At 41.2% G+C, this 22,909-nt stretch overlaps 1 protein-coding gene, 1 long non-coding RNA gene, 4 other non-coding genes and 1 pseudogene across 7 annotated transcripts; 6 read left to right on the top strand and 1 right to left on the bottom strand.

Annotated features, from left to right (window-relative positions):
- The first annotated feature begins 2,258 nt into the window (after nucleotides 1-2,258).
- Nucleotides 2,259-5,294, top strand: LOC148791287 (uncharacterized). The gene is made up of 2 exons (XR_016076547.1): nucleotides 2,259-2,568; nucleotides 4,247-5,294. It is a non-coding gene; the product is annotated as an uncharacterized LOC148791287 (long non-coding RNA).
- LOC148791289 (small nucleolar RNA snoR83) lies at nucleotides 3,062-3,184 on the top strand. The gene has a single exon (XR_016076825.1). It is a non-coding gene; the product is annotated as a small nucleolar RNA snoR83 (small nucleolar RNA).
- On the top strand, nucleotides 3,740-3,864 carry LOC148791288 (small nucleolar RNA snoR83). Its single transcript, XR_016076832.1, has one exon. It is a non-coding gene; the product is annotated as a small nucleolar RNA snoR83 (small nucleolar RNA).
- On the top strand, nucleotides 4,138-4,211 carry TRNAI-UAU (transfer RNA isoleucine (anticodon UAU)). The gene has a single exon. It is a non-coding gene; the product is annotated as a tRNA-Ile (tRNA).
- Nucleotides 5,295-6,859: 1,565 nt separating the features above from the next.
- Nucleotides 6,860-6,931, top strand: TRNAD-GUC (transfer RNA aspartic acid (anticodon GUC)). The gene has a single exon. It is a non-coding gene; the product is annotated as a tRNA-Asp (tRNA).
- LOC104595951 (pentatricopeptide repeat-containing protein At3g29230 pseudogene) lies at nucleotides 6,872-9,818 on the top strand (annotated as a pseudogene). The gene has a single exon (XR_016076615.1). The product of XR_016076615.1 is annotated as a pentatricopeptide repeat-containing protein At3g29230 pseudogene (transcript).
- Nucleotides 9,819-20,975: 11,157 nt separating this feature from the next.
- LOC104595767 (geranylgeranyl pyrophosphate synthase, chloroplastic-like) lies at nucleotides 20,976-22,909 on the bottom strand. The gene has a single exon (XM_010256649.3). The coding sequence runs from the start codon at nucleotides 22,337-22,339 to the stop codon at nucleotides 21,239-21,241; it is 1,101 nt and encodes a 366-aa protein (XP_010254951.1). The 5' UTR covers nucleotides 22,340-22,909; the 3' UTR covers nucleotides 20,976-21,238.

The raw sequence follows: 22,909 nt of genomic DNA, 5'->3' as shown, positions 1-22,909 counted from the left end.
TCCGCGGGCACCCTGACCGCACTCCTTCTGAAAACCGAAGGCAATTGGCAGCACATTTTCCACGATTAAGGTAGTCGCAGCCGCACGACATTCGGAATTAAAGGCCACCTCAGCACGTTTTCAGAATCCGAAAAGTCAGAGAAGTCAGAAGATCTCTTGATTCCCACAAATGCATTTATTGGAGACAGTCAATCAAAGTTTGAATTTCGGTCAAATCAGTCCATCGCGCTTCATAAACTCCCCGCGCTAAAGCGGCACTCTTAGCCCGAGGAGTGGGGGGCAATTGATGAAGGATGATTTGACCCGACCTATGAAACGGTGACACGTGGACGTTGACTCAACGTAAGCGACAACTCAGCATTGTGGTCCAGTACGGCTAAGTGATAGGCCCATAAAGCAGCTCGCTACATGGTAGCGGGCTAAAGGAGGGGCTCGCCGCAACGCGAGCTCCAGGTCCCCCGAGCTACCTCAAGGGATATTCCGAGGCAAACTTTAACTTGCGAGCTAAGAAAGCCAGCTTGCCCGAGCTCCCGGACAAGGCGAGTCATCCGAGGACCAATTCTACTAAGGGTACTTCTAAAGTATTCGAAGCTCGTTGCAAAGTAGCTCGCGAATGGGTCGCACGAGCATTCCTCAGGAAGCTTCTATTTAATAAGCCGTACCAGTCAGACTGGGCCACGTCCCTAACTGACGGCGCAGTCCCTGTCCTTTCGACAGTCTGCGCCCACGTCTCTTAGTAGGCGGAGGTGTGCCTGTCACTTTGAGGACGTGTCACTCACCCGAGTAAGGAGTTCGTCCCCAACGGCCACCTACGCAGCCCTGGCAGGTAACGGCTGTGGCAGGGACCCAGTGGCGGTTATGCCTGATCTCGCAAGAGCGCTCCTATAAAAGCCCTCAGGGCAGGGGAGAAACGGCTTTGAGAGACCTCTAATCTATCGAGTATAGTGATAAAGCGCGACCTCCACTCTTAACCTTCGTTTCTCTCTTTACTTCCCATACACAGTACTAACTTAAGCATTGGAGTATTCCCACCGGGCAAATCCCCGAGAATCCTTCCTTTCATCTTCTCAGGTGCCGCTCATTGCCTACAAGGAGCCAGTCAGCAGCCAGCTAGGAGTGCCCGGATCGTGCATCATCAGTATGTAATATCACGTTCGGGGATACGGGCTGGGCTACGCCCAAGTAGCTCAAAATAGTGGTGCAAATAGATCGGATAATCCAAATTCTGATTTTATTTTGTAGGATTTAAATATCTCAATTTTGGATATTCGGAATGGATCGGAGAAATCATATTGAATTTGGATCACCCTATCTAAATATGATAAAAAAGTAAAAACGTGTATAAATATGATAAAAATAGTTGAAAATTTCTTGTATTTTTTGTTTTTTATTTAAATTGTTATATATAATAATTTATTATTTTTTTAAATGAAATTGGATTAGATCAGATTTAGATATTCGATATTATAATCAGATTCAAATTTAAATCAATATTTATGAGATCCAATTGGATAGATCCAAATCTGATCTGATCCATTTGCATCCTTAAGTAGATTTCAAAAGAGTTATATTACCTTACAAAGGAGGGTGGATCCAAATCTGATCTTTTTATTCATGGAAAAGATGCTCTCAAGGGTGAAAAGGATTCTGAGAACGGGATGAGTACAATCTTATGAGGACCAAATTCAGTTTCCTTGTATAAAACCTCCCGCCCGAGCTTGGATTGGCTCCCCACACTTGAATGCACTTGACGACACATCTCCAATCTCCATGGGGCGCTATGTGGGGAGTTAATGTGTAGGGCTATCAATGGTTGGATCGGTCGGGTCTAGGTACAACCAGAATTGACCCAACAAGAAATATCAAAGACTCAAAACTGAACTAGACCCGATAGGTTAGATCTGAATCAATTTAGGATTAGGTAAAACCGATTCTATGCCAATAATAATGGAAACAATATCAAGAACCAAAACCTATCAGTTCCGACATTGCTGGAATCAAAACCGATTCAATTGGTTCAGGTTGGTTTAGTCCGTAATTACTCTTAGCTGGTAATCGCATTGGCTCCCATACCTCAAACGAGCAAACGAGCATTAGGAACATCTTCCCATCACAAGTATGGGTAATGTTTTCGATGCCGATGGGACGTTCCTGAGTCAGATTTCCTACTTACAACAACTCTACCCACATAACATCGCAATCACAAAAGGAGAACATCTTCCGGAGTCCTTTTTCCTACATGTATGCCCTAATTCATCGGCTGTTGCTACTCGAGTTTAACCAACCCTACGTTTATATATAGCGTCAAATGTGTAAATTACCTTGCTTAGTTAGGGTTAGAGTACCGTCGATGAAAAAGTGGAGGAGCGGTGGTGGCGGCTAGCCACCGGCTCGGCACGCAATCGTTTCTGTTTCCTTACCTCACAGAGTCCTGCTGTACTGCCTCCAACAAAATCATATACCCTGCCGTCGATTTCAGCAGTAGTGGCGCATAGGAGGAGCTAACCTTTCCTCATCTGCAAATCTGATTAGCTCCTATAACGGCAGATTGTAGAAATCGATCACGAGGTTATCGTCTTTATTCTTCGTCATTGTGTTCGAGTCTGTGATGTTTTATTTTGCTTACCTTTGATTGGGTAAGACTTTTTGGTTTTATAGTAAAGTTTGGGCTTGTTTCGTGACAGTGCTTCTGGTTAGCTCCCCTTTCTCTCTCTCTCTCTCGGTTAAAGCTCAAAAAATATTGGTCAAAGCTTTTAGAACTAGCTGTTACTATGCCTTCAATTTTTCACTTCTAAAGTCAATGCCTGTTAAGTCTATGTCTCCTAATCCCTCATCATAATGCGTTATGCTATTTGATGGGTGTAGAAATGGTCTGTCTATCTGTCAAGCTTGGTTTTTGAATTTCCGTAAGATGAGGGAAAATAACGCTCTACTGGGAGTGTAGGATTCGTGTCATAGAGGATGTGGTGGCTAGGAACGTATCAATGACATCAGTTATTTCTTATGCCCCACTACCACCACTCATTGATCCCAACTCAAGCAGGGTCTCGGTGCCTTCATAATCCCAGATAAACTTTCTTGGTTTTTATCTGATTCATGGGAGGCCTACATTAACGCTGGAAGTTTCGCTGATAACACCTCTTGAATTCTAGGAGGTGTTTTACTAGTAGCTTGCCACACATGTAGGATTATTTTTCCCTGCTTGTTTTCCTCTGTTTTTCTTTGCGGTGGAAGGGGTGCTTTTGTTCAGTACCTAGACAGAACATATTGTGCACACAATCACTTAAACTTTTTAATTAATATAAAGGGTAGACTTTTGTTTTCCCACTTGTAAACCGTTGGTCTATTTTAACTTTTAAGTTTTAGATTCCTCAAAGTAATAATGTAATACTTCCTTATTATTTCTTAAACTTTGATGGTTAAAATGCCCATTCTCTCCTATTTCTATGGATGGCCAGCTGCCCCTGGTTTTTGAGTACAACTAAAGGGGGGGGGGGGGGGGGGGAATACATGTATAATTGAATACAGACAATGAGACAATGTGGTGTAGATCTAATAGGTTGATCAATTACTGATGTGAGTTTGAGCCTTGTCCATGGTAGCATCTATGGACTTTTATTTATGAAGCCATAGTTTATGACTCTTCATTTTTACTGAAAATTAAATGTTTGCGATCTGTTGTTTCTCTCACACACTATCTCTTCCGGTATGCAATTCTAACAAGTCTTGTGCCTTCATAATCCCAGGTAAACTTGCATTTGTGTTTATCTGATTCATGGGAGGCCAAAATTTAAAAAGGAAGTTTCGCTGATAACACCTTTTTGAACTCATGAAGGTGTTTTACTATTTGCTTTCCATACACATCGTAGAAGACTATTCATATCCTATTATCTTTATAGTTATTTTGTTTATTTTTGCAAATTGATAAATGCATCATAGTATGCACCTAAGATTATCATGTACAACCAGTCTATACTTTGGTTCTCTGCTTTCATGGTTTTCTTTGTGAAAAAAGCAATTTATCACTTCTTGGCAATTTAATACCTTCCATCTTGTTTGATATTTTGGTTGGCTGTAACTTATTTGCTTAGTTCATCAGATAGTATATATTAGTTCAGTTGTTAAAAAGTTAGTGCTGGTCCTGTAGCTCAGTTGGTTAGAGCATTGGTCTTATGAGCCAAAGGTCGCGAGTTCGAGCCTCGCCAGGACCATTACTGCAGTTCATCCATGATGTTGCTTATTTCAGATTCATCAACCTTTGTTGCAACGGGCATTTGATGAAAAAAGATTTGGCCTGACCTCTTGACCACCCAACACGTGACAGAAGCAACAGCTCGGCACGGTAATACGTTCGAAGCGCGAGTTCCGAGAAGAGGAACCAGCAGTCCGATCTCCCCAAAAGGAGAGCTCGAACTCCCCCTTTGACCCCGAGCCTTACAAGGAGCGCAAGGGGCAAAAACCCGAACTGGCCCGCCCTAGGGCAATTCGGGCCACACCTCTACCCAAATTCAAGATTTCAACTCGCACACCACTCCAGCACTTTGGCTCCAGGATGCCGAACTGAACAACCGTACTTGACACCAAAGGAATCCGTAACCTGAGGCGGCGCACTTGGCTGATTTGGGATCTGACGCTTGACAGCCGCATTTCAACGGCCACTTGCCACTGCCACCCCCAGTCACAGAGACGGCTCCGACAAAGAGAGGAGTGGCGGTTGTCTGCCCCAACAGAGGTGATGACACCCGAACTGGCAGAAGTGCAGAGGTAATGATGCCTGACCTGACAGGTGCTTGGGAGTGAGTGTGCGAAGTGGTTATAAAAGGCTCTCTTCCCCCCAAAAAGGAGGAATGTGAACTTTGCGCCATCTGGTTTATTATCTTGCCTTTGAGGATACTAACTTGAGTTTCGGAGCACTCTCACCGGATCCTTCCCCGGAGATAACTCGTTTTCTTCCCCGTTTCAGGCTCCTTCTGCTCCAGCCAGAGACAAGATCGTTGACAGCTAGGACCAGCCGGATTACGCACCATCATATAGTCTTAACTTCCGTTTTACAAGAAGTCTCTTTAACCATTTAACCATCTGGTGTCTAGTGATATTTCATAAATGGAGCCTAATCCTATCAAGTGGACCCTCCAAATCAAAAGCACGGAATTGGTATTTTCTGGTTTGATTTCTTGAAGATGCACATTTTATGTTTATTCTGATTCCATTGTTGGGATTCTACAGCCCTGCGATTGAAAACACTGCAATGTCAGTTGTGTGGCCTTTAACGTGTTCTAATTTACCTTTTGAAAGCAACTTGAGTACTAAAGTAAAATCAACCATGCAAATTTAATTTTGAAGATGTTCACTGGAAATGAACCCGTTTTGGGTCCTTTACAGCATTAGAGATTACAGAGCAAAGTTTTCAATTTTTCACCCCATGTAATTCTGCCTCAATTGCTATGGAAATGACTGTATTTAAAACCCCAAAACAAGCTATGTAAAGAGGCCCGATTCACCAGAATTCTCTCAACTCTGCCGCAGATATTCTCAACTACAACTGCAACTGGCATGTATTGATTCTGAAAGGTTCTATCACTCCACTCTTTGCATACTGATCAGTATATTGCTCCGGGGACCATTCTCCGAATGACTTAAACCCCTCAGTTCCTCTACTCTATAACCGTAGGTTCAGCCCAAGAGGTACCAGACATATTTAACGCATGAAACCAAACTGCCTGTGAGAACCGCAAAGGAGAAGAGTATGCTGTACACTTGACAAAAAAGAAGAGTATGCTACACATTTATCAACAAACAAGAAGTTCATTTTGGCTCATAAGACCTTTTAACATCCAATGAGATGATCCCCCATCATCATCAAAGGGTTGTTTGCAAGTCTGTCCTCGCACTGTTAACAGCCTCTCCTAACCTTGCATTGGAAATATCTCTCCATGAAATAGGACAAAGTACAGACATTCTTAATGCAAGACTGTAAAGGTTGTTTGAATGGGCATTGCACCGACCAAGCTGAATTCAGGTTATTCACATCAAATTAAGAGGGAAATTTAACCGTGAAAAAAGAAGCAGAAACAAGTCCACTGTGAAGGTAGAGCAGAAATGAAGTTTGCATTGGGCTCCAACTTTGCCGGACACTGTTTTTTGTTTATTGATAAGTTTATATGATCTGAAATGAACCACCAACACTCATAGGCATATGAACCAAGTGAATTTACAAACAAAAGATTAGGTTCATTCAACACCCAAATCGTTGCTTTTTGAACACAACATCCCTCAATTCTGCACTCCCAAAGAAAAGGAAGAAAAATTATCATTCTATATCAGTGTTTCTCGAAGAGTTTGTTTTTTCTGAAGGATATTGACAAGAATAGGGTAAATTATCTGAAAATAAAATGTAGGGTCGATTGTGAATAAACTTGATGGTAAAACTGGAAAGGCATTTAGGTTATGTTTGGTTTAAAATAAAAGAACAGGAAAATCTATACAAGGTTTGTGAAGGTTTCCTTATATTTTCCTTCCTTTTCTTGCAATTTCCTTGAAACCAAATATAGCTTTAAGTCACTTCTCAAGAGAAGCCCTTTTATCATCTACCATTTTGCTCTTCGGAAGGTTGAATGTCCAAATTTGATAATTTTGTCATTAGAAATGTTGAATATCTAATTATCTATTATATACAATAACAAGGTTTACCTTAGAAAATGATGCATTAACTAGTTATGTGATACATGCAACCGAAGAGAAAGATTCCTAAGACAAAAATGAATGGAATACAATAGATTTTTCATGTTATGGTTTAGATGTGAAGTCACGTTATTCATCCACCATAAAATGATGATAGTAAACTTGTCATAAATGTCCTATCGTTGTAGTATAGTGGTGAGTATTCCCGCCTGTCACGCGGGTGACCCGGGTTCGATCCCCGGCAACGGCGCTTTCTTTTATTTTTTATTTTATTTCTGCAAGGATTTACGAAATACGATTGCCTTGTTATTTCTTCATTCATATTATCATATAGAAATGAATGTGAGTAATCGGAAAAATGGAACAAAGAGCCACCGCACAGTGCCTTTCTCTGCTTCCGAAACTAAGCAGCTTGAAAGAAGTGAAACAAATCCATGCCCACATGATCAAAACTGCATTGGATCAATTCCCATATGAAGTCAGCAAAGTTGTAGAATTCACTTCTCTTTCTGTTACACCTCAAAGCTTTGCTTACGCGCGCGAGCTGTTTTATCGGATCCAAAATCCCAACCTGTTCCTCTACAATACCATGATCAGGGGTTGCTTAATAAACAAAAGATCAGAAGAAGCCACCTTCCTGTACATTCGAATGCGGGGTGAGAATCTCCTCCCCAATAACTTCACATTTCCCTTTGTTCTTCGTGCCTTCGAGGACAAATTGGACCTCAAAGGCGGGAAGGAGGTTCACGGGTGCATTCTAAGAACTGGGCTTGGGTCGGATCTCTATGTTCTGACCACACTCTTGAACATGTACTCTGTGTGTGGAGGTAGCATGAAAGCCACAACCAAGGTCTTTGAGGAAATGCCCCTGAAGGATGTGGTGTCTTGGAATTGCATGGTTTCTGGGCATGTCAGACATGGAAGCTTGGAGTTGGCGAGAACATATTTTGATCATGCCCCTGCAAGGAGCCTTGTCTCTTGGAATTCGATACTCTCTGGGTACGCCAACTCTGGGAGGATTGAAGAAGCAGAGAGATTGTTCATGGAGATGCCAAAGAAGGATACAGCGTCCTGGAATTCACTGATCAGCGGGTACCTTAGGATTGGTGACCTTAACTCTGCAGAAAGGCTCTTTGATCGAATGCCGGCGAGGGATGTCGTTTCTTGGACAGCCATGATCGACGGGTATGTGAAAAATGGTCACTATGATCGTTCTTTGGCTCTATTTCATCAGATGCAGCTGGCTGAAATCGAACCCAGTGAGGTGACCCTTCTTAGTGTGCTCACTTCTTGCGCTAGCTTGGGTGCACTAGAACTAGGAAAATGGGTTCATGCTTATATAAAAAAGATTGGCTTTTCAATTGAGACCAATCTTGGTACTGCACTTATAGATATGTATGCTAAGTGTGGAAATATGGAGAAAGGTTTGGAGGTCTTTTTCAACCTGGGGACAAAGAAAGATGTGATTACATGGACAGCAGTGATATCTGGACTAGCCATTAACGGAAAATGTAGAGAAGCCCTAGAGTTCTTCAATCGCATGGTGACTGAAGGTATAAAGCCTGACCGAGTAACGTTTCTTGGGGTTCTATGTGCATGTGCTCATGCAGGATTTGTTAAGGATGGGTTTCATTACTTCGATTCCATGAATAAAGATTACCTTCTGGTGCCCAGAATGGAGCACTATGGTTGTATGGTTGACCTCCTTGGACGGGCTGGTTTACTTGAAGAGGCTATGGAGTTTGTTAAAGCCATGCCATTTGAACCCGATCCTGTTATTTGGGGATCCCTCTTTGGTGCCTGTCAAATGCACAAGAATTTGGAATTGGGGGAGCAAGTGATGGAACGCCTTTCAAAAATGGATCCCTGGAATAAAGGAAATCTTGTGACCTTATCTAACATCTATGCTGCCACTAGTAGATGGGATGATGTTGCTAAAACAAGGAAGAAGATGAAAGAGAAAGGGACGAGAAGAACACCTGGATGCAGCTCCATTGAAGTCAATTTCCACGTTCATGAGTTTGTTTCCGGAGACAGCTCGCACTTGAGATCCAAGGAAACCTATGAAATGCTGGATTTGTTGGCAGGGAGAATGAAGGTTGCGGGTTGTTTACCAAACGATGTGCTTCTCCTAGAGGATTAGAGCGAGAAGGAACGTATAAGTAAACTGACTTCTCGGAGGAAACCAGCAGCAAAATGACAATACGCTAAGGGAGCTAAATTCCATGTAATTGGGCTTCTTGTCACATCAGGAGAGTACCCAACTTTCTGCAACGACAAGAAGCTCATCATGGTTCATGGGAAAGGCCAGAGTCACCAGAACTAATGAACACATCAATATAACTTGTGTTGACAGCGAACCTGTTATGGGACAAATGGAATTATGGAAATGAAAGGATTGAAGCTCCTGTAAACCCAATGCTCCAAACCTTACAGAAAACCCAATAACATGTCAATAGCTGTCCCAACCTTGTGTGACTACCCCTTCTCCTTCGTGCAACCATTCGCGTGATCATTAGCAGGAGAGCTGTCTGACCTTCAAAAAGACCCTCAGTTTTTTCCCATTATTGCTGATTACGACATGCTGAAATCAGGCATTTATAGGTATCAAACTTGGGATCCAATCCCATCTTTTTTTATTTTTGAAACAGAGACAGACCTTCTTTGGCTGTAGAAATTGCTTATGAAGCCCAACCAACTAGAGGATTGATCAAATCTAGCTCCAAGTGCACAGGGACGCATTCAATAATTACAAATGTAAGCAAGCTGATGACAATATCGAAATGAAGCAGCTTGGTCAATTCCCAAGCATGAATGATAACTGCTTTAGTCTAGCTATTAATTGAACCGAAGTAACTGGCAAGCAAAAGGGGAAAAAGTGTTACCTAGTATTTTACAAGTAAAAACAGGCATTGGAGACCAAAGTGAATGCTCCAGCCATTTGAGATTGGTTGTAGATAATGATCAACTGGATGTGATAGAAATTAGCAAATTCAAAACCCAGGAACCGCTTACCAAATTTTCCTCAGCCCTTTCCATCACCCCCACCAGTCAAGTGGGTTCCCCACCTTACCGCATGGCCTGAACTAGGGTTTGTTGCGTTACTGCATTTTTAGATAATCTCCTTAGGTCTACAACCGTGGATCTATACTTATCAGCCTTACTTGGATTGATTCCCATCAGAAAATGGTGATGGCTTTTGTCTTGATCCAAGATATGGACTGAAAAAAGTGTAGAAAGGCTTAGTGAGAATTTGGAAATATAGACATTTTTTGAAGCAAAAGGAAATAGACATTGTATTAAAATCTAAGATAGATGATACCTACATGCTCTTCATATAAATTTTTCTTATTGACCAACTTTATATATTTTTTTGCATTTAGTAATGGGTCTTGATAGTGCGCGATCCGGTCGATCCTAGCTGCCGGTTACCTCGCCTCTGACGGAATTGGAGGTGCTTGAAACAAGGAAGAAAACGAAGGCTTCCGGGGAGGAACCCGATTGGAACACTCCGAAACTCAAGTTAGTGCTCTTGAGAAGGCAAGGGAAATGAAGAACTTCAAGACCAGAAAGCGCAAGAATCACATACCTCCTTCCTTGGGAGATGGGGGTCTTTTATAATCACCATGTACACTTACTTCCATATACCTCTGCTAATTCGGGCATCATTACCTCCGCCAGATCGGGTGTCATAACCTCCACTGCCAGTTGCTAGTTCGGGTGTCATAACCTCCACTATTCCTTGCCAGGGCCGTCTCTGCCACGTTTGAGATGGCGGTGGCAGGTGGCCGTTGGCGGGCGGTTATCATGTGTCGGACCCCTAATCAATCAGGTGCGCCGCCTCCGTGTACGAGCTTCCTACGCGTCAGGTACGGTTGTTCAGTCAGGCGAAGCCGAAGTGGTGTGTGAGGTGGTCTTGAGTTCGGATAGAAGTGTGGACCGAACTGCCTACCCAGGGGCAGTTCGGGTTTTTTGCCTTTTGTGCTCCTTGTAAGGCTCAGGACCTCAAAGGGAGAGCTCGGGTTCCTCCATGGGGAGCTCAGGACTCTTTAGCTTAGAGCTCAGGTTGTAGGTTCCTCCTTTGGGAGAGCTTGGGACTCTTTTTCTCGGAGCTTGGGTTGTGGGCCTGCTGCCGTGCCGAGCCAGTGCTTTTGCCAGGTCACTCTCGGTTGCTTCCACGTGTTGCATGGCCAAGGGGTCGGGTCAAATCTCCCTCCATCAGGTCTTACCATGGTTAAAAAAATTGGCCCGTATCGGCCGGTATGTATCATATCAGAAGCTTTATGATACGCCCCTACAGATGGTGTAATGGGGTTTTGACCGGTTCAGGGGGTGAAAGACGTTAAACCGGCCCCTCTGAACCAGTTTTGAAAAAGAACTAAAAAAACAATACTGCATGATATGCCTCTACCGACATATCGGGCATATCAATATTTTGAACCTTGGGCCCTACGGTAAAATTAACTTCACTTCTCCAATAAAACTTATCCATCTCTCATGTGGATAAATAACTTTCCCATGTTAGAAAAATTTTATAAAATACAATGAGACAACTTTTCCCATTTTAATATTAGCTTTTTTGTGTAAAAATGTCATTGAACATGAGTAAGTGAAATTGCCCATTAATTGGGAAAGAGCACTTACCAAGATAAGTTATAAAGTTATAAACCACCAGGCCTAAAGTTTTGTTTCAAACGGGTAACTTATAAGCTCAATTTAGAAAGAACACAAATGCAAATATGTGCAGTACAAATACATATAAAATAATATAAAATACAATGTTTTGCACTCTATATTTGTATTTGTACTCATTCCAAACTGAGGTGTAGTTTCCATTTTTTTTCTCCAAAAAAGTATGTATGTAATTTGAGACATTAGACAATTATCAAAACTGAGGTGTAGTTTCCATTTGCTGTGACCATGATTGCAACACTCCCTTTGAATCCCTTGTAGGGGTATTCACGGGTCGGGTTGGGTCGCTTTGAGTCATTTTCTTCAACCGATCCGACCTAGTCAGTTTATTTATTGACTAAACCGAAACCAATCGATCTTGAAGCAAAACTGACCCAAACATGAAGGGTCGGTTTATTTAACCTCTCTTTTTTTTCTCTATTCGAAACTAAGAGGGTGTTCTTTTTTGGATTTGGAGAGGGGGGAAGTTGGTTAATAGGATCTTGGTTCCCATTGACCAAGAATTTCATGTTCTTTTTTCAGTTTTATGTGGGGACCAAGGAAAGTTTATTTTCCTAGGTATCACTTACGCAGAAAGTGATACCCATCACCTAGGTGGGTAAATAACTTTCCCACATAGGGGGAAAGTTGACAACACTTGAATGGGACAAAAATGCCCCTTTTAATAATGGATTTCTATGGCTAAAATGGTCATTGCCTTATTTACCTAAGAAATAAAAGAACATGGGTAAATGCACTTACCTAGGGAAAAACTTACCTAGGTAATTGCATTTACACGGATAAATAACTTACCGAAAAGAGAACGAGGCCTATAGAGTAAATACTCCATCTCTCCATTCCAATTTCCAAGAGTCCTTAAATGCAATGCTTGCTAACCTCTTTTTTTTCTCTTTCCAAAATTGAAGAATGAAGAATCCAACATGTATGTCCATTCAAATTTCCAAGACTCCTTTACATCAATGCTTGCTAAACCCAGAAAGGTAATAAATAACTTTACTTAAGTTTAAAGTTAACTATGATAGGGAATAGCGTTGAATAGGGATTACTTAGTAATTACTTAAAACATATAGGGTCGGTTTTGGTTTTGGTTTTCATGTATAAAAACCGAAAACTGAACTGAGTTGTAGTTTATTTCTCACACAAACTGGAACCGACTGGTGGCTTTGAAAAACCAATCAACTCGGGTTGGGTCAGGTCGGTTTAGTCGATTTAACATATAATGTGAACACCCCTAATCCCTTGAACTCGTCAGCATTTTGAAGAAGTTAAAAGATACCACGTCAACTGTTTTTGTCTTTTTTAGGCAGATGTGTAGTTAATGCCAAAAAAATAAAAAAAAAAAAGATAAAAAATTAATATTTACAACCAAAAAGTAAAAAAAAATCATAGAAAATACATTGAATGATAAAAAATCCAAAAATATATTTCAACCAAAAATAAGAAAATGGAAAATTCTTGAGAAAATGATTAAATGCAAAAATTAGAGCATTGTAGAAAATTATAAAAAGTGCAAATTGGAAAAAATTACAAAAAATACATACATTTTGTAGAAAAATGTAGAAAATGCAAAATTGGGAGGTTGCCTTTTGAACGTGTAAGGTGAAAACCCATTGTTGTAAGACATTATGTAGAAAATTTTGGAGCTTGAATCTTTGATCTCCCACATAAATTTGTAGTTCATTACCAATATATAAAAATACCAGATTACAGCTTAGTTGATCTTATGACTCGTAGGATGTCTCATGGTGTTGGCTCCACCATTAAATTGGGGTATATCAACATTTATACAGAGAAAGATTAAAATCCAAGAAAATTTATTAAAAATAGAAGATATAATTAATTTGTAAGATAACTAGATAATTAGATAAGAATCGAAATCTCATCATTCATATCGTGGTTCTTGTCATTAAATTAATTCAGAGAACTGAAACTTGGGAAGAAGATGAAGAGGAGTATTTTCGCTTTTTTGGTTCTTCTCCGACTTGAAGAACATGTGTCAAACGATACAATGACAATGACCACGCAATAGTTGTGGATCTGGAAATTAATTTAGATCTTGAATCTATTATCAAGGCCATTAAAAGCTTTTCAAAGTAGCGGAGGAAGTGAACCTGTCACTCTCGTTAGATCCAAGAGAAGCATCTAGAGATTGCAGATTTGCAACTAGATTAGCTATTTGCAACTTGAAGATCTACAACTTGATCTGTAACTCGTTAGCCGAAGTCAACGGCGGACGCCCATTGCGAATATAAATGCATGGTTGGAGACATCTCTACTTACCAGAGAAGGGATGGAGACGGAGAGATGGAGGGAGAGGAGTGGAGTGAGAGAGGGTGGAGGTGGAGCGGGGAGGGAGAGGGTTCTGTTCGATTTTCTGATTTTCAAACCCTAAGGCCTAAACAAGAAGTATGGTAACCACGCTAACTCACCCTGATCCAACCCGTTTTCACTTGACGCTAATGGGTCATTTGAGGTAATTTGATCCATCTTAACCCACTAATCAAATGGGTGGGAATGGATAAATCAGATGGGTTAGGGTCAAAATTGCCAATCCTGCCTAATATTTTAGAAATTTGTTTATCCCTTTACTCAAAAGCGCGTGACTATTGAATATAAACATGTTGGCATTTTAATAAATTCAAGACATTACATCCTATTCATTTGATAGGATGGAGAAGCATTTGTAGATTGAAATCCAATGGCGGGTGGGATATTAAAAAAGGTGAATGGATGTATGCTGCTTGCCAAGCAAAACTAGGTTGGATATTCAAACTAAACCCTAAAACTTTTACGAAATATTGACTCCTGGGAAGCCTTTGGAGGGATAATTGGATTGATAGCCACTCCATAGCTAATTCAACTGAAAGGAGGGATATCACAAATTCAAATGAGAAATTTAGAGATATAGATGATACAGAGAAAACATGGAATGAATAAAACAAGAATGATTGTTATTCCATCTAAAGATAAAGAGGACTCGATGGTTTGGCATTCTGATCCTGAAGAAAATTTTACAATAAAATTGAATATAATGTGCTACCAATTAGTGATTTTAACCCTAATACCGTTGAACAGAAATGGAAATGTGCTTAAGAATACCATTCTTCCTCCTGCTGTGCTGTTCAGCAAAGCCAGGGATAAATGGAACGAATTTATGAATCCCATAACTCCCAACAAAAAATGATATGAAAACCCAGAGCATTTGGGTTCGATGGATGGCCCCCAATGATATTCCTTTGTTAAAGTATATTTTGATGCATCAAGGAAAATTAATGGTTGGACAGTGGTTGGGTGTGTGTGTCGTGAGAAACGAAAAGGGGGAGATCCTGGTCCTGCCCATTAGAAGTAAATAAGTGGGCCAGTGTTGTTGTATTAATGTTGCTGAGGCTTAGGCGATCCTTGACATTGCTGTACCTTTTATCATCATATCATTGAAGTGGATTCAAAGTTGGTGATTGATCGACTTCCTCCTCATAAGGATGTGGCGCCGTGGAGCATAAAGTGCATCATTGAGGAGTGTGATTCTTTATTATGTGAAATATGGAGGCTTAACGTTCAATGTTCCCAAATTTTCAGATAAGCAAACCAAACGGCAAGCGTTGGTCATGTGGAAGATAGTAATAATTTTGTTCATAGCAAAAGGATTTTGGCTTTTATTTGTTTTTTGTTGATTTGTGGGGGAGGGTTACCCCCAGATATTGTGTAGCCTGTTTCGGTTTCTTTTCTGTTTCCCTAACAAAGAAAAATAGGACATCACTTCAACTGATTTTTGTTTAAAGTTTAGGTGTGTTTGTATGTTATTAGGGCGACATTCAAAATATTTATTGAATGCTTACTTTAAGTCATTTTATTTTACTTTTTAAGTCTATTAATATTTAAAATATTATATATTATAAAATTTGATTCTAAATTTATTCATTCATATTACAAATACAAGTAATAAAAAAAATAATAGTTATTTATATTATAAATAAAAATATTGAAAAATTATATTTTATTAGAAGCTTGATTAGGCTCTCAAGCTACTCTAACTGAGTTTTACAAAGCTTGAAGTGGGTTCGACTAACTATTTGACTCAAGTCAAGCTCAACTGAATTATGTAATCTTCAAACCAAGTTTGAGTATTTAGCAAGTTAAGCTTGAATAACTCTCAAGTGGACTTGACTCGCTTACACCCCTAGCACATCCACAAAAATCAAAGAAATAGATATAGGGTAAAGACCATGGAATATTGTTACATAGATCAACAAAAAGCAAATAAAAAATATTACTTGTTTGATTTGTTTCACGAGACGAGACACATGCTGAAAGCTTACACCCACTCCTCTCAAACGTATCTGTAAGTTCCAAGCAACTTAAAATGATATTCCTAGGTCTCCACAGGGGTTGAATAGCTTGCTGCAGATAGGAGATGACCAACTTCAATTCGCCCTAATGATGATTGGGGAATCCTTCAAGTTCATCGCAAGACTATGGGCCTTGATGGGATTCAACTCAAGGTATTATCTGAATCCAATTTGATAATGTAAATCCAATATTTAATGACCAATGGATCTTCAAAAGATTAATTTGAATTCAAATTTGCTAAGGATATCAGCTATCAGAATTTGATCCGGTCCAATTTAATTATTAATAAGAAAAGAAAAACAAAACAGTCTATACAAAGAAAAAAACACATGATTTTTTTTCATTCATTTTTGTCATATATATATATATATATTTTAAACAAAATGGGGGGTATACACACATGGATCAAATTGGAGGTGATTTGAATCTGATCCGAATTTGAAACAGATCCATTTTTCAATCCAATCCGGTCCAAAAAATACGATAGAGGAGAAATCCCAATCAATTCAATTCAAATCATAATCATATCATGATCCGGTTTTATTCAGACTTTGGACTAGTGTCTATAAGCCTCTGTAGTTTTAGACGACCAAAGAATGCTGCGTGTAATTAAATATTTGGATTGGATGGTTAAGATGATTCTTGCTCTGTTTCTCATCATCTCCCATACTATTATAGTACTCAGTAGATGTTTCTAATACAAGGTGCAGATGTGCTGTGGGGGCGCAGATGTGAACATAAAATTTGCTGATTTGATGCGATATTCCCTAAACATAAACGATCCGATTCCGAGTGTTCAAGCAACATACAGGATCCCGTGTACAAAGACATTAGCCTTTGAAGTAAATCCAAGGCATTACATCAACTGGGCTTTGGATAGACTTTTATAAACTATTTGTACTTCTGAAAGTATACAAGTATGAAAAATACGATATGACATTTGTGTTGTGTATTTTATACTTTCTGTTTTCATAAAGTATGAAAAAATCCAAAAGCATGAAATCATCGTTTTCGTGCAATCAACACTATTTCCACTTGCTTCTGCTAGACTGAGATTACCGTCACCGGCCTTAGACTCCAAAACCATCATCGAAAGTACAAACAGACATGCTTTTGCCGAAGAAGAAGTCTATCAACGCAGTGCCTAATTTTTTTATTTATTTAAAAAATTAGTGTGTTCACCGTTCTAGGGATTGAATGCGACCACACTTGCAGCAAATTTCTCATTTATGGGACAGTTCATTAGCTCACCTTCCAAGCTTCCAATCACGCTGGGTGAATAAAATGCCACGTCCCACCAATGTTCTGTTCATCCAAGGGGCGTTCTACAACATGAATGTCTTTTGTTTTTATTTGTTTTTGAAATTGTTACATCAGGTCAGTTTGGAAGGAATACAAATACAAATATATAGAGCGTAAGACCTTGTATTTTGTATGTATTTGTATCGTGCATCTTTGTATTTGTACTCCATCCAAATTGAACCATCAGAAAATACACTAACATGTTCTTAAACTCTTTTTTCTTTGTTTTCAATGCGAAATAGAAGTTGATTTTGTACTCCTTTCAAATATGCTTTTGGTTTCAGTTTTGAAAACAAAAAACACACACATGACCAAGAATATCTTTTTTAAGAAACAATCTTGATGAGGGCAGATTTGGCCCTCCACTGAAATTGCGACATGTAGAACCTCGTGACAACTAGGTAAACACCCAGGTAACAACTTACCAAGTTGGTATCCCACCCAGGCACCGATATGGCCAGCCTGGCGCGACCTTCACATGGGCTACAGGCGGCCTGTGCACGACCTGGCGCGGCCTGCGCGGCCTGTGCGACCTAGCCGACCTGGATCGGCCTAGCGCATGATCTGACCTGGCCGACCTAGCCGCCCATAAGATGCCCATCGATGAACCATAGCGGCTTACCCCGCGAGCTTGGTAGCCCACCAAGGAGCTCGGTAGCTCACCAAGGAGCTAGGCTGCTCTCCAAGGAGCTCGCCACCAAGGAGCCAGGCAGCTCGGCAGAGCTCACCACAAACAACTCTGCATAGCTCCTCTGGGAAGCTCGCCCCTTGTAAGGTAGCTCGGTACAGGAGTAGTTTGGCGTATCGCAGGAAGATCTCCTGCCTGACAACCTGGCCTGGACACCGACCCGCCAACTAACACAAGCGTCGACCTGACAACCTGGCCCAGACACCGACCCGCCGACTGACGCAGGCACCACCCTGACAACCTGGCCCAGGCGCCGACCTGGCCGCCTGACACAAGCACCAGCCTGACGACCTCGAGGAGTTCACCACTGCACCCCGGTTCTGACGAGATGTGACGAGTCCTACCATTTGGAGGTTTTTCACCCACCTAACCCGCGAGGACTCCAGTATATAAAGACCTCACCCCCCAAAGGGGAGGGGGAGGGGAAATGGGATGGTAACCCCTGCCCTCTAGCTCTCTCACTTCTCTCCAAGCTCTCTGTAATCAGAATGCTAACTTAGGCATCAGAGAGCCCCCGTCGGGAAAATACCCCCGGGTCCTCTGATTCAGTTCTTGCAGGTCCCTCATCTCCCGTCGCCTACAAAGGAGAGGAAATCACTTCACGCAGAGGGTAGTCGGGTTGCGCTGCACCAGGGAGCTCCACCATTCTCTGAGTTGCAGGCCGCCTAAGAGCAAGTCAAATAACGAGGGAGTTCACCACCAGGTAGTTCGCCACCAAGCAGTTTGCCACCAGGGAGTTCACCACCAGGCAGTTCGCCACTAGGCAGTTTGCCACCAGGGAGCTCACCACCAGGCAGTTCGCCACCAAGGATTTCGCCACTAGGCAGTTCGCCCCCAGGCAGTTCGCCACCAGGGAGTTCGCCACCAGGCAGTTCGCCCCCAGGCAGTTCGCCACCAAGGAGCACCACCAGGCAGTTCGCCACCAGGGAGTTCACTCCCAGGCAGTTCGCCACCCGGCAGTTCGTCACCAAGTAGCTCTCCACCAGGGAGCTCGCCACCGGGCAGTTCGCCACCAAGCAGTTCGTCACCAAGAAGTTCTTCCCCAGGGAGTTCGCCACCAAGGCACGTCACCACTGGATCAAATAACGAGGTACTTAGCCAAAAAATTTTTATACATCACAAAAAATCGTACGTGACCAGAAACGGTTATATCAAATCTGTTTCTAGATAAAATGGTTTTGATTTGTTTTTGGAACTGACAACAAAAAAAAAATCATGTTGTTGAATGCCCCCTTAGCATGTTATATAGCTGAACTTCATACTCAGTTTGGATGGAGTACAAATATAAAATACATATAAAATAGTACAAATACAAATATGTAGAGTGCAAAACCTTGTATTTTGTATGTATTTGTACCATGGTTTTTAAAAAACGAACCGGTTATCGATTTGAACGGTTAACCGGCCGGTTCAGCGGTTTGCTGACCAAAATCAACGATTTTGGAGGAAAACGAAACCCGTCAAGTGACCAATTCCTGATTTTTCCGGTCCGATCCAGTTTTGAAAACAGTGATTTGTTCTGTACATCTTTGTATTTATACTCCTTCCAAACTGACACTTAATTGCAAAATGAGACTTATTTCTGTCTCGCCCATTCAGATGATGAATTATCCTTAATTTTTTCTGTAGTACTGTTATAAAGGATGCTCCATCCTGCTAATGAATGACATTACTCTGTGATTACTACTGCACTAACAAGAATGCATACTAGATGTCTAGATCGGTCTCATTTAACATAAGCTCATTTCTCCTGCACCAAAACCATAATGCATACTTTCGGGTGTTTGCACCGAAGGTAAAACATTCCGAAATTGTGAGGTCTCTTCTCTTGCTCTGAAAGAGTAATCCAGTTTCACTTTAATTGTTCATGTTGCCCTAACTTCCATATGTAAGCATGTCATGAGATGGTCTATGATTAAACTAACCACATGGAGAATGAGAATATACCCAAAGGAAAACAAATTCAAAACTTTGATGAGCATGGTTTCTGTGACTGCTTTTTATACCCATTTATTATGGCTGCATTTGGCATTCCAGTTTCACTTTAATTGTAGTTAAAAACTCAGTGTTCATAGAAGTATTTTAACTGCAAAAACAAGATAAGTCGTTAAAATAAGGAATGCCAAATGCAGCCTTAAGACCAATGACTTATTTTCAGTTGTACCAGTTTTGTAGTTCTGCTATAAAAGTGGTGTCAATTATCAGTCTCATTGAATCTGATGGTGAAATTACCCATGGATCTTTTCTTCTTTTTTACACATCGTTTAAAGCATCAATACACCCGATAGCATGAACAGGGGTATAAGTTCACATGAGCAGCCGCTCCAATTTCTAACTTGTAAGCATCAAGGCTCAAGGGTTATTCCAGTTCTAATAGAGTCTCCAGAGCCAAATATCATGAAATCAAGCCCGTTCATATTATCGATGGCATTTGGTCCCCTGGATTCTCTTTAAGCAATTGAAGGAGATGCTACTTCCCCCTAGTCATTGCCCCAAAAAGAATCTATTCCTTTTAAGCTTTAACTTAACAATTTCTTGAATCTTGGACTTGTTTGGATCAAATGGACATCGCTAAAGTATTTCTGATCATCATTGGTGTCAACATTCAGTAAGTGATGAGATTCCCAAAACTCACTTTCCAAAAATTAAAAATCACAATGCCACTAACAGGAAGGAAAAGTTCAACCATTGCATTTTAAACTTTCTCCCATTTTCTGTTTCTCTCTCTTTTTTTTTTTATCAAACCAAAAACAGCCATTAAAGTGAAACAAAATTGGAATTACGATGACAGAACTGTTCCTATAAGAAAGGGATTGCAGCGAAGTCTAACCAACTATAGCGCAGATCAAATCTAATTCCAAGTATATGAGGACACATTCTGCAATTATAAACGTTGGGAAGCTGATAACAATCTCAAATTGAAGCAGCTTAGTCATTTCCCCAGCTTGAACTATGGCTACTCTTGTCTACCCATGAAATGAACCAAAGCTATTGGCAAGCAAAAAAGAAATAAGTCAATGGTACATCTAAAATCACTCAACAGAAACAAATGGGAAAGCAAAAACTAGGTCAAGAAACTTCACTTATTCTCCCACATATACATACAACTAACAGAATCTGCTCCAAAATGTAACATCAAAAAATTTTTCTAAGAAATGACAGGCATTGAAGACCAGAGAACATGCTCCAGCCATTTGAGATTTCTGTGCTTGCAAGGGAGTTGTCCTCGAGTGACCTTTGGCTACAGAATTGATCTCTAATGTTCTTTCTTTTCTTTTCTTTTCTTTTTTTATTTAATGAACTGGTCTTTGCGATGGCAACCAACTTGAGTTACAGATATTCATGTATAACCATACTTTAATTTGAGCAGTACAGCAGAATCCAATTGAAATAACAGTTTTACAGACATTATCACCAGAAATCTAGAACACGAAGAAGGATTCTTTTTTTCTTTCCATGCTACAGCATAAATATTGCTTCTTGCTCTTCCAGTCCTCCCTAAACTAAAAATTCATGAAGAGAAAATTATCAGTTCTGCCTAAAAGCAATGTAATTCGTCAAAGATATCAATGGAGCTGCCTTATTTGGATCAAACTCGGAGAGCTGATCCAGGGCCTCCTTCCTCAGCTCTTCCGCGAATTCTCTCGATTTCTCGAGACCCATCAACTTCGGATAAGTAGTCTTGTCGGCCAACAGATCTTTCCCAGCCGTCTTCCCTAATTCCTGAGATGACTTCGTGACATCGAGGATATCGTCGACCACCTGAAACAGCAAGCCGATGCACCTCGCGAACTTCCTCAGCTTTTCGATTTGCTCATCCGATCCACCTCCCGCAATTGCCCCAATAACGACAGATCCTTCCAGCAGCGCCGCGGTCTTGTGAAGATGGATGAACTCAAGCTCTTCCAAGCCGACATCAGACAATCCAGTAGACCCGATATCAACAACCTGCCCAGCAACCAGTCCCTCTGACCCAATCACTCTCGCCAGTTCCCCGACCACACGAATGATCTTTGAAGGCGGAACCCCAATGGTTGCCGTGGCGATGTGCTCGAATGCGAAGGCCAGAAGAGCATCTCCGGCTAGGATCGCCACATCCTCGCCGAAGACCTTGTGGTTCGTTGGCTTCCCACGTCGGAGATCGTCATTATCCATACAGGGGAGATCATCGTGAATCAGAGACATGGTGTGAATCATCTCCACAGCGCATGCTGATGGCATGGCCATCGATTCCAGGCCGCCGACAAGCTCACATGCGGCAATGCAGAGAATCGGACGTACACGCTTGCCGCCGGCGAGAAGGGAGTAGCGCATGGCTTCGTGGATCTTGATGGGGTCTTTGAGGGAAACAGCCTTGTCGAGGGCTTTATTCACGGAATTTGCCTTTTGAAGCAAGTAAGCCTTGAAATTGAAGGTGGCCTCTTGGGCTTCTTCTTCAGTCTCCTCCTTTGCGGTATGCACGGCAGAGATAGAGACGTAAGAAGATATCCCTCGTCTTCTCCTTCCAGGTAAGAAATAGGTGGGCATCCTTCTCAGGGGATTAAACGTGCAGAAGGTTGTGGGTCTGGATCTTCCTGTATGGTTAAACATGGAACAGGTTTGAACACATGAACCCAGGATGGTACTCATCTTCTGGTTTGTGCTTTACTTATCTATCAGAGAGAGAGAGAGAGAGAGCAGAAAACCTGAAAAGGTTTTCCTTTGCTGTTCTTTCTGGAGAGAGAGCGAATCTAAAAATCTGTAGGATTAGTGAGAACGAATCTTAAAAACAAAAGGAATTCGTTTTGATTTTGCATCCTTTTGGGTTCAACTATGGTTCCAAAACTGCGAACACATGATGGGAAGGAGGGTCTCCTCTGCTATTCGCTGTCTACCATGCTGATAGCTGTATGGAAATCAGGAATTGGAAATTCCCAATATCCACCTCTATAACAAATAATAGAAAAAAGAAATAAAGAATCCACTATCTCTTCGATTTAACGGAAGAGGATAAGGAAGATTGGCAAATCACAAATGGAAACCGACTAACGGCCGTTATAGAATCGGGATCTTTTGACATCACACTCTCTATTTGGCGACAGCTGATACTTGTGATAATAGTAACCAGTCGGACATGTGAAGGCTGTTTTTTGTTTTTCGGTAAATTGCTGAAACTTCCCCACCTCCCCCTTCTCAGTTCTCACGGTTGCGGTTCAGTAC

Source organism: Nelumbo nucifera, chromosome 5, assembly GCF_055504915.1.
Source record: "Nelumbo nucifera cultivar China Antique chromosome 5, China Antique-T2T, whole genome shotgun sequence".
NCBI lineage: Eukaryota > Viridiplantae > Streptophyta > Magnoliopsida > Proteales > Nelumbonaceae > Nelumbo > Nelumbo nucifera.
This window is presented reverse-complemented; position numbering and strand designations above follow the sequence as displayed.

Coding starts and splice junctions, on each gene's coding strand:
- LOC104595767 (XM_010256649.3), bottom strand. CDS start 22,339: ATGAGTACCATCCTGGGTTCATGTGTTCAAACCTGTTCCATGTTTAAC.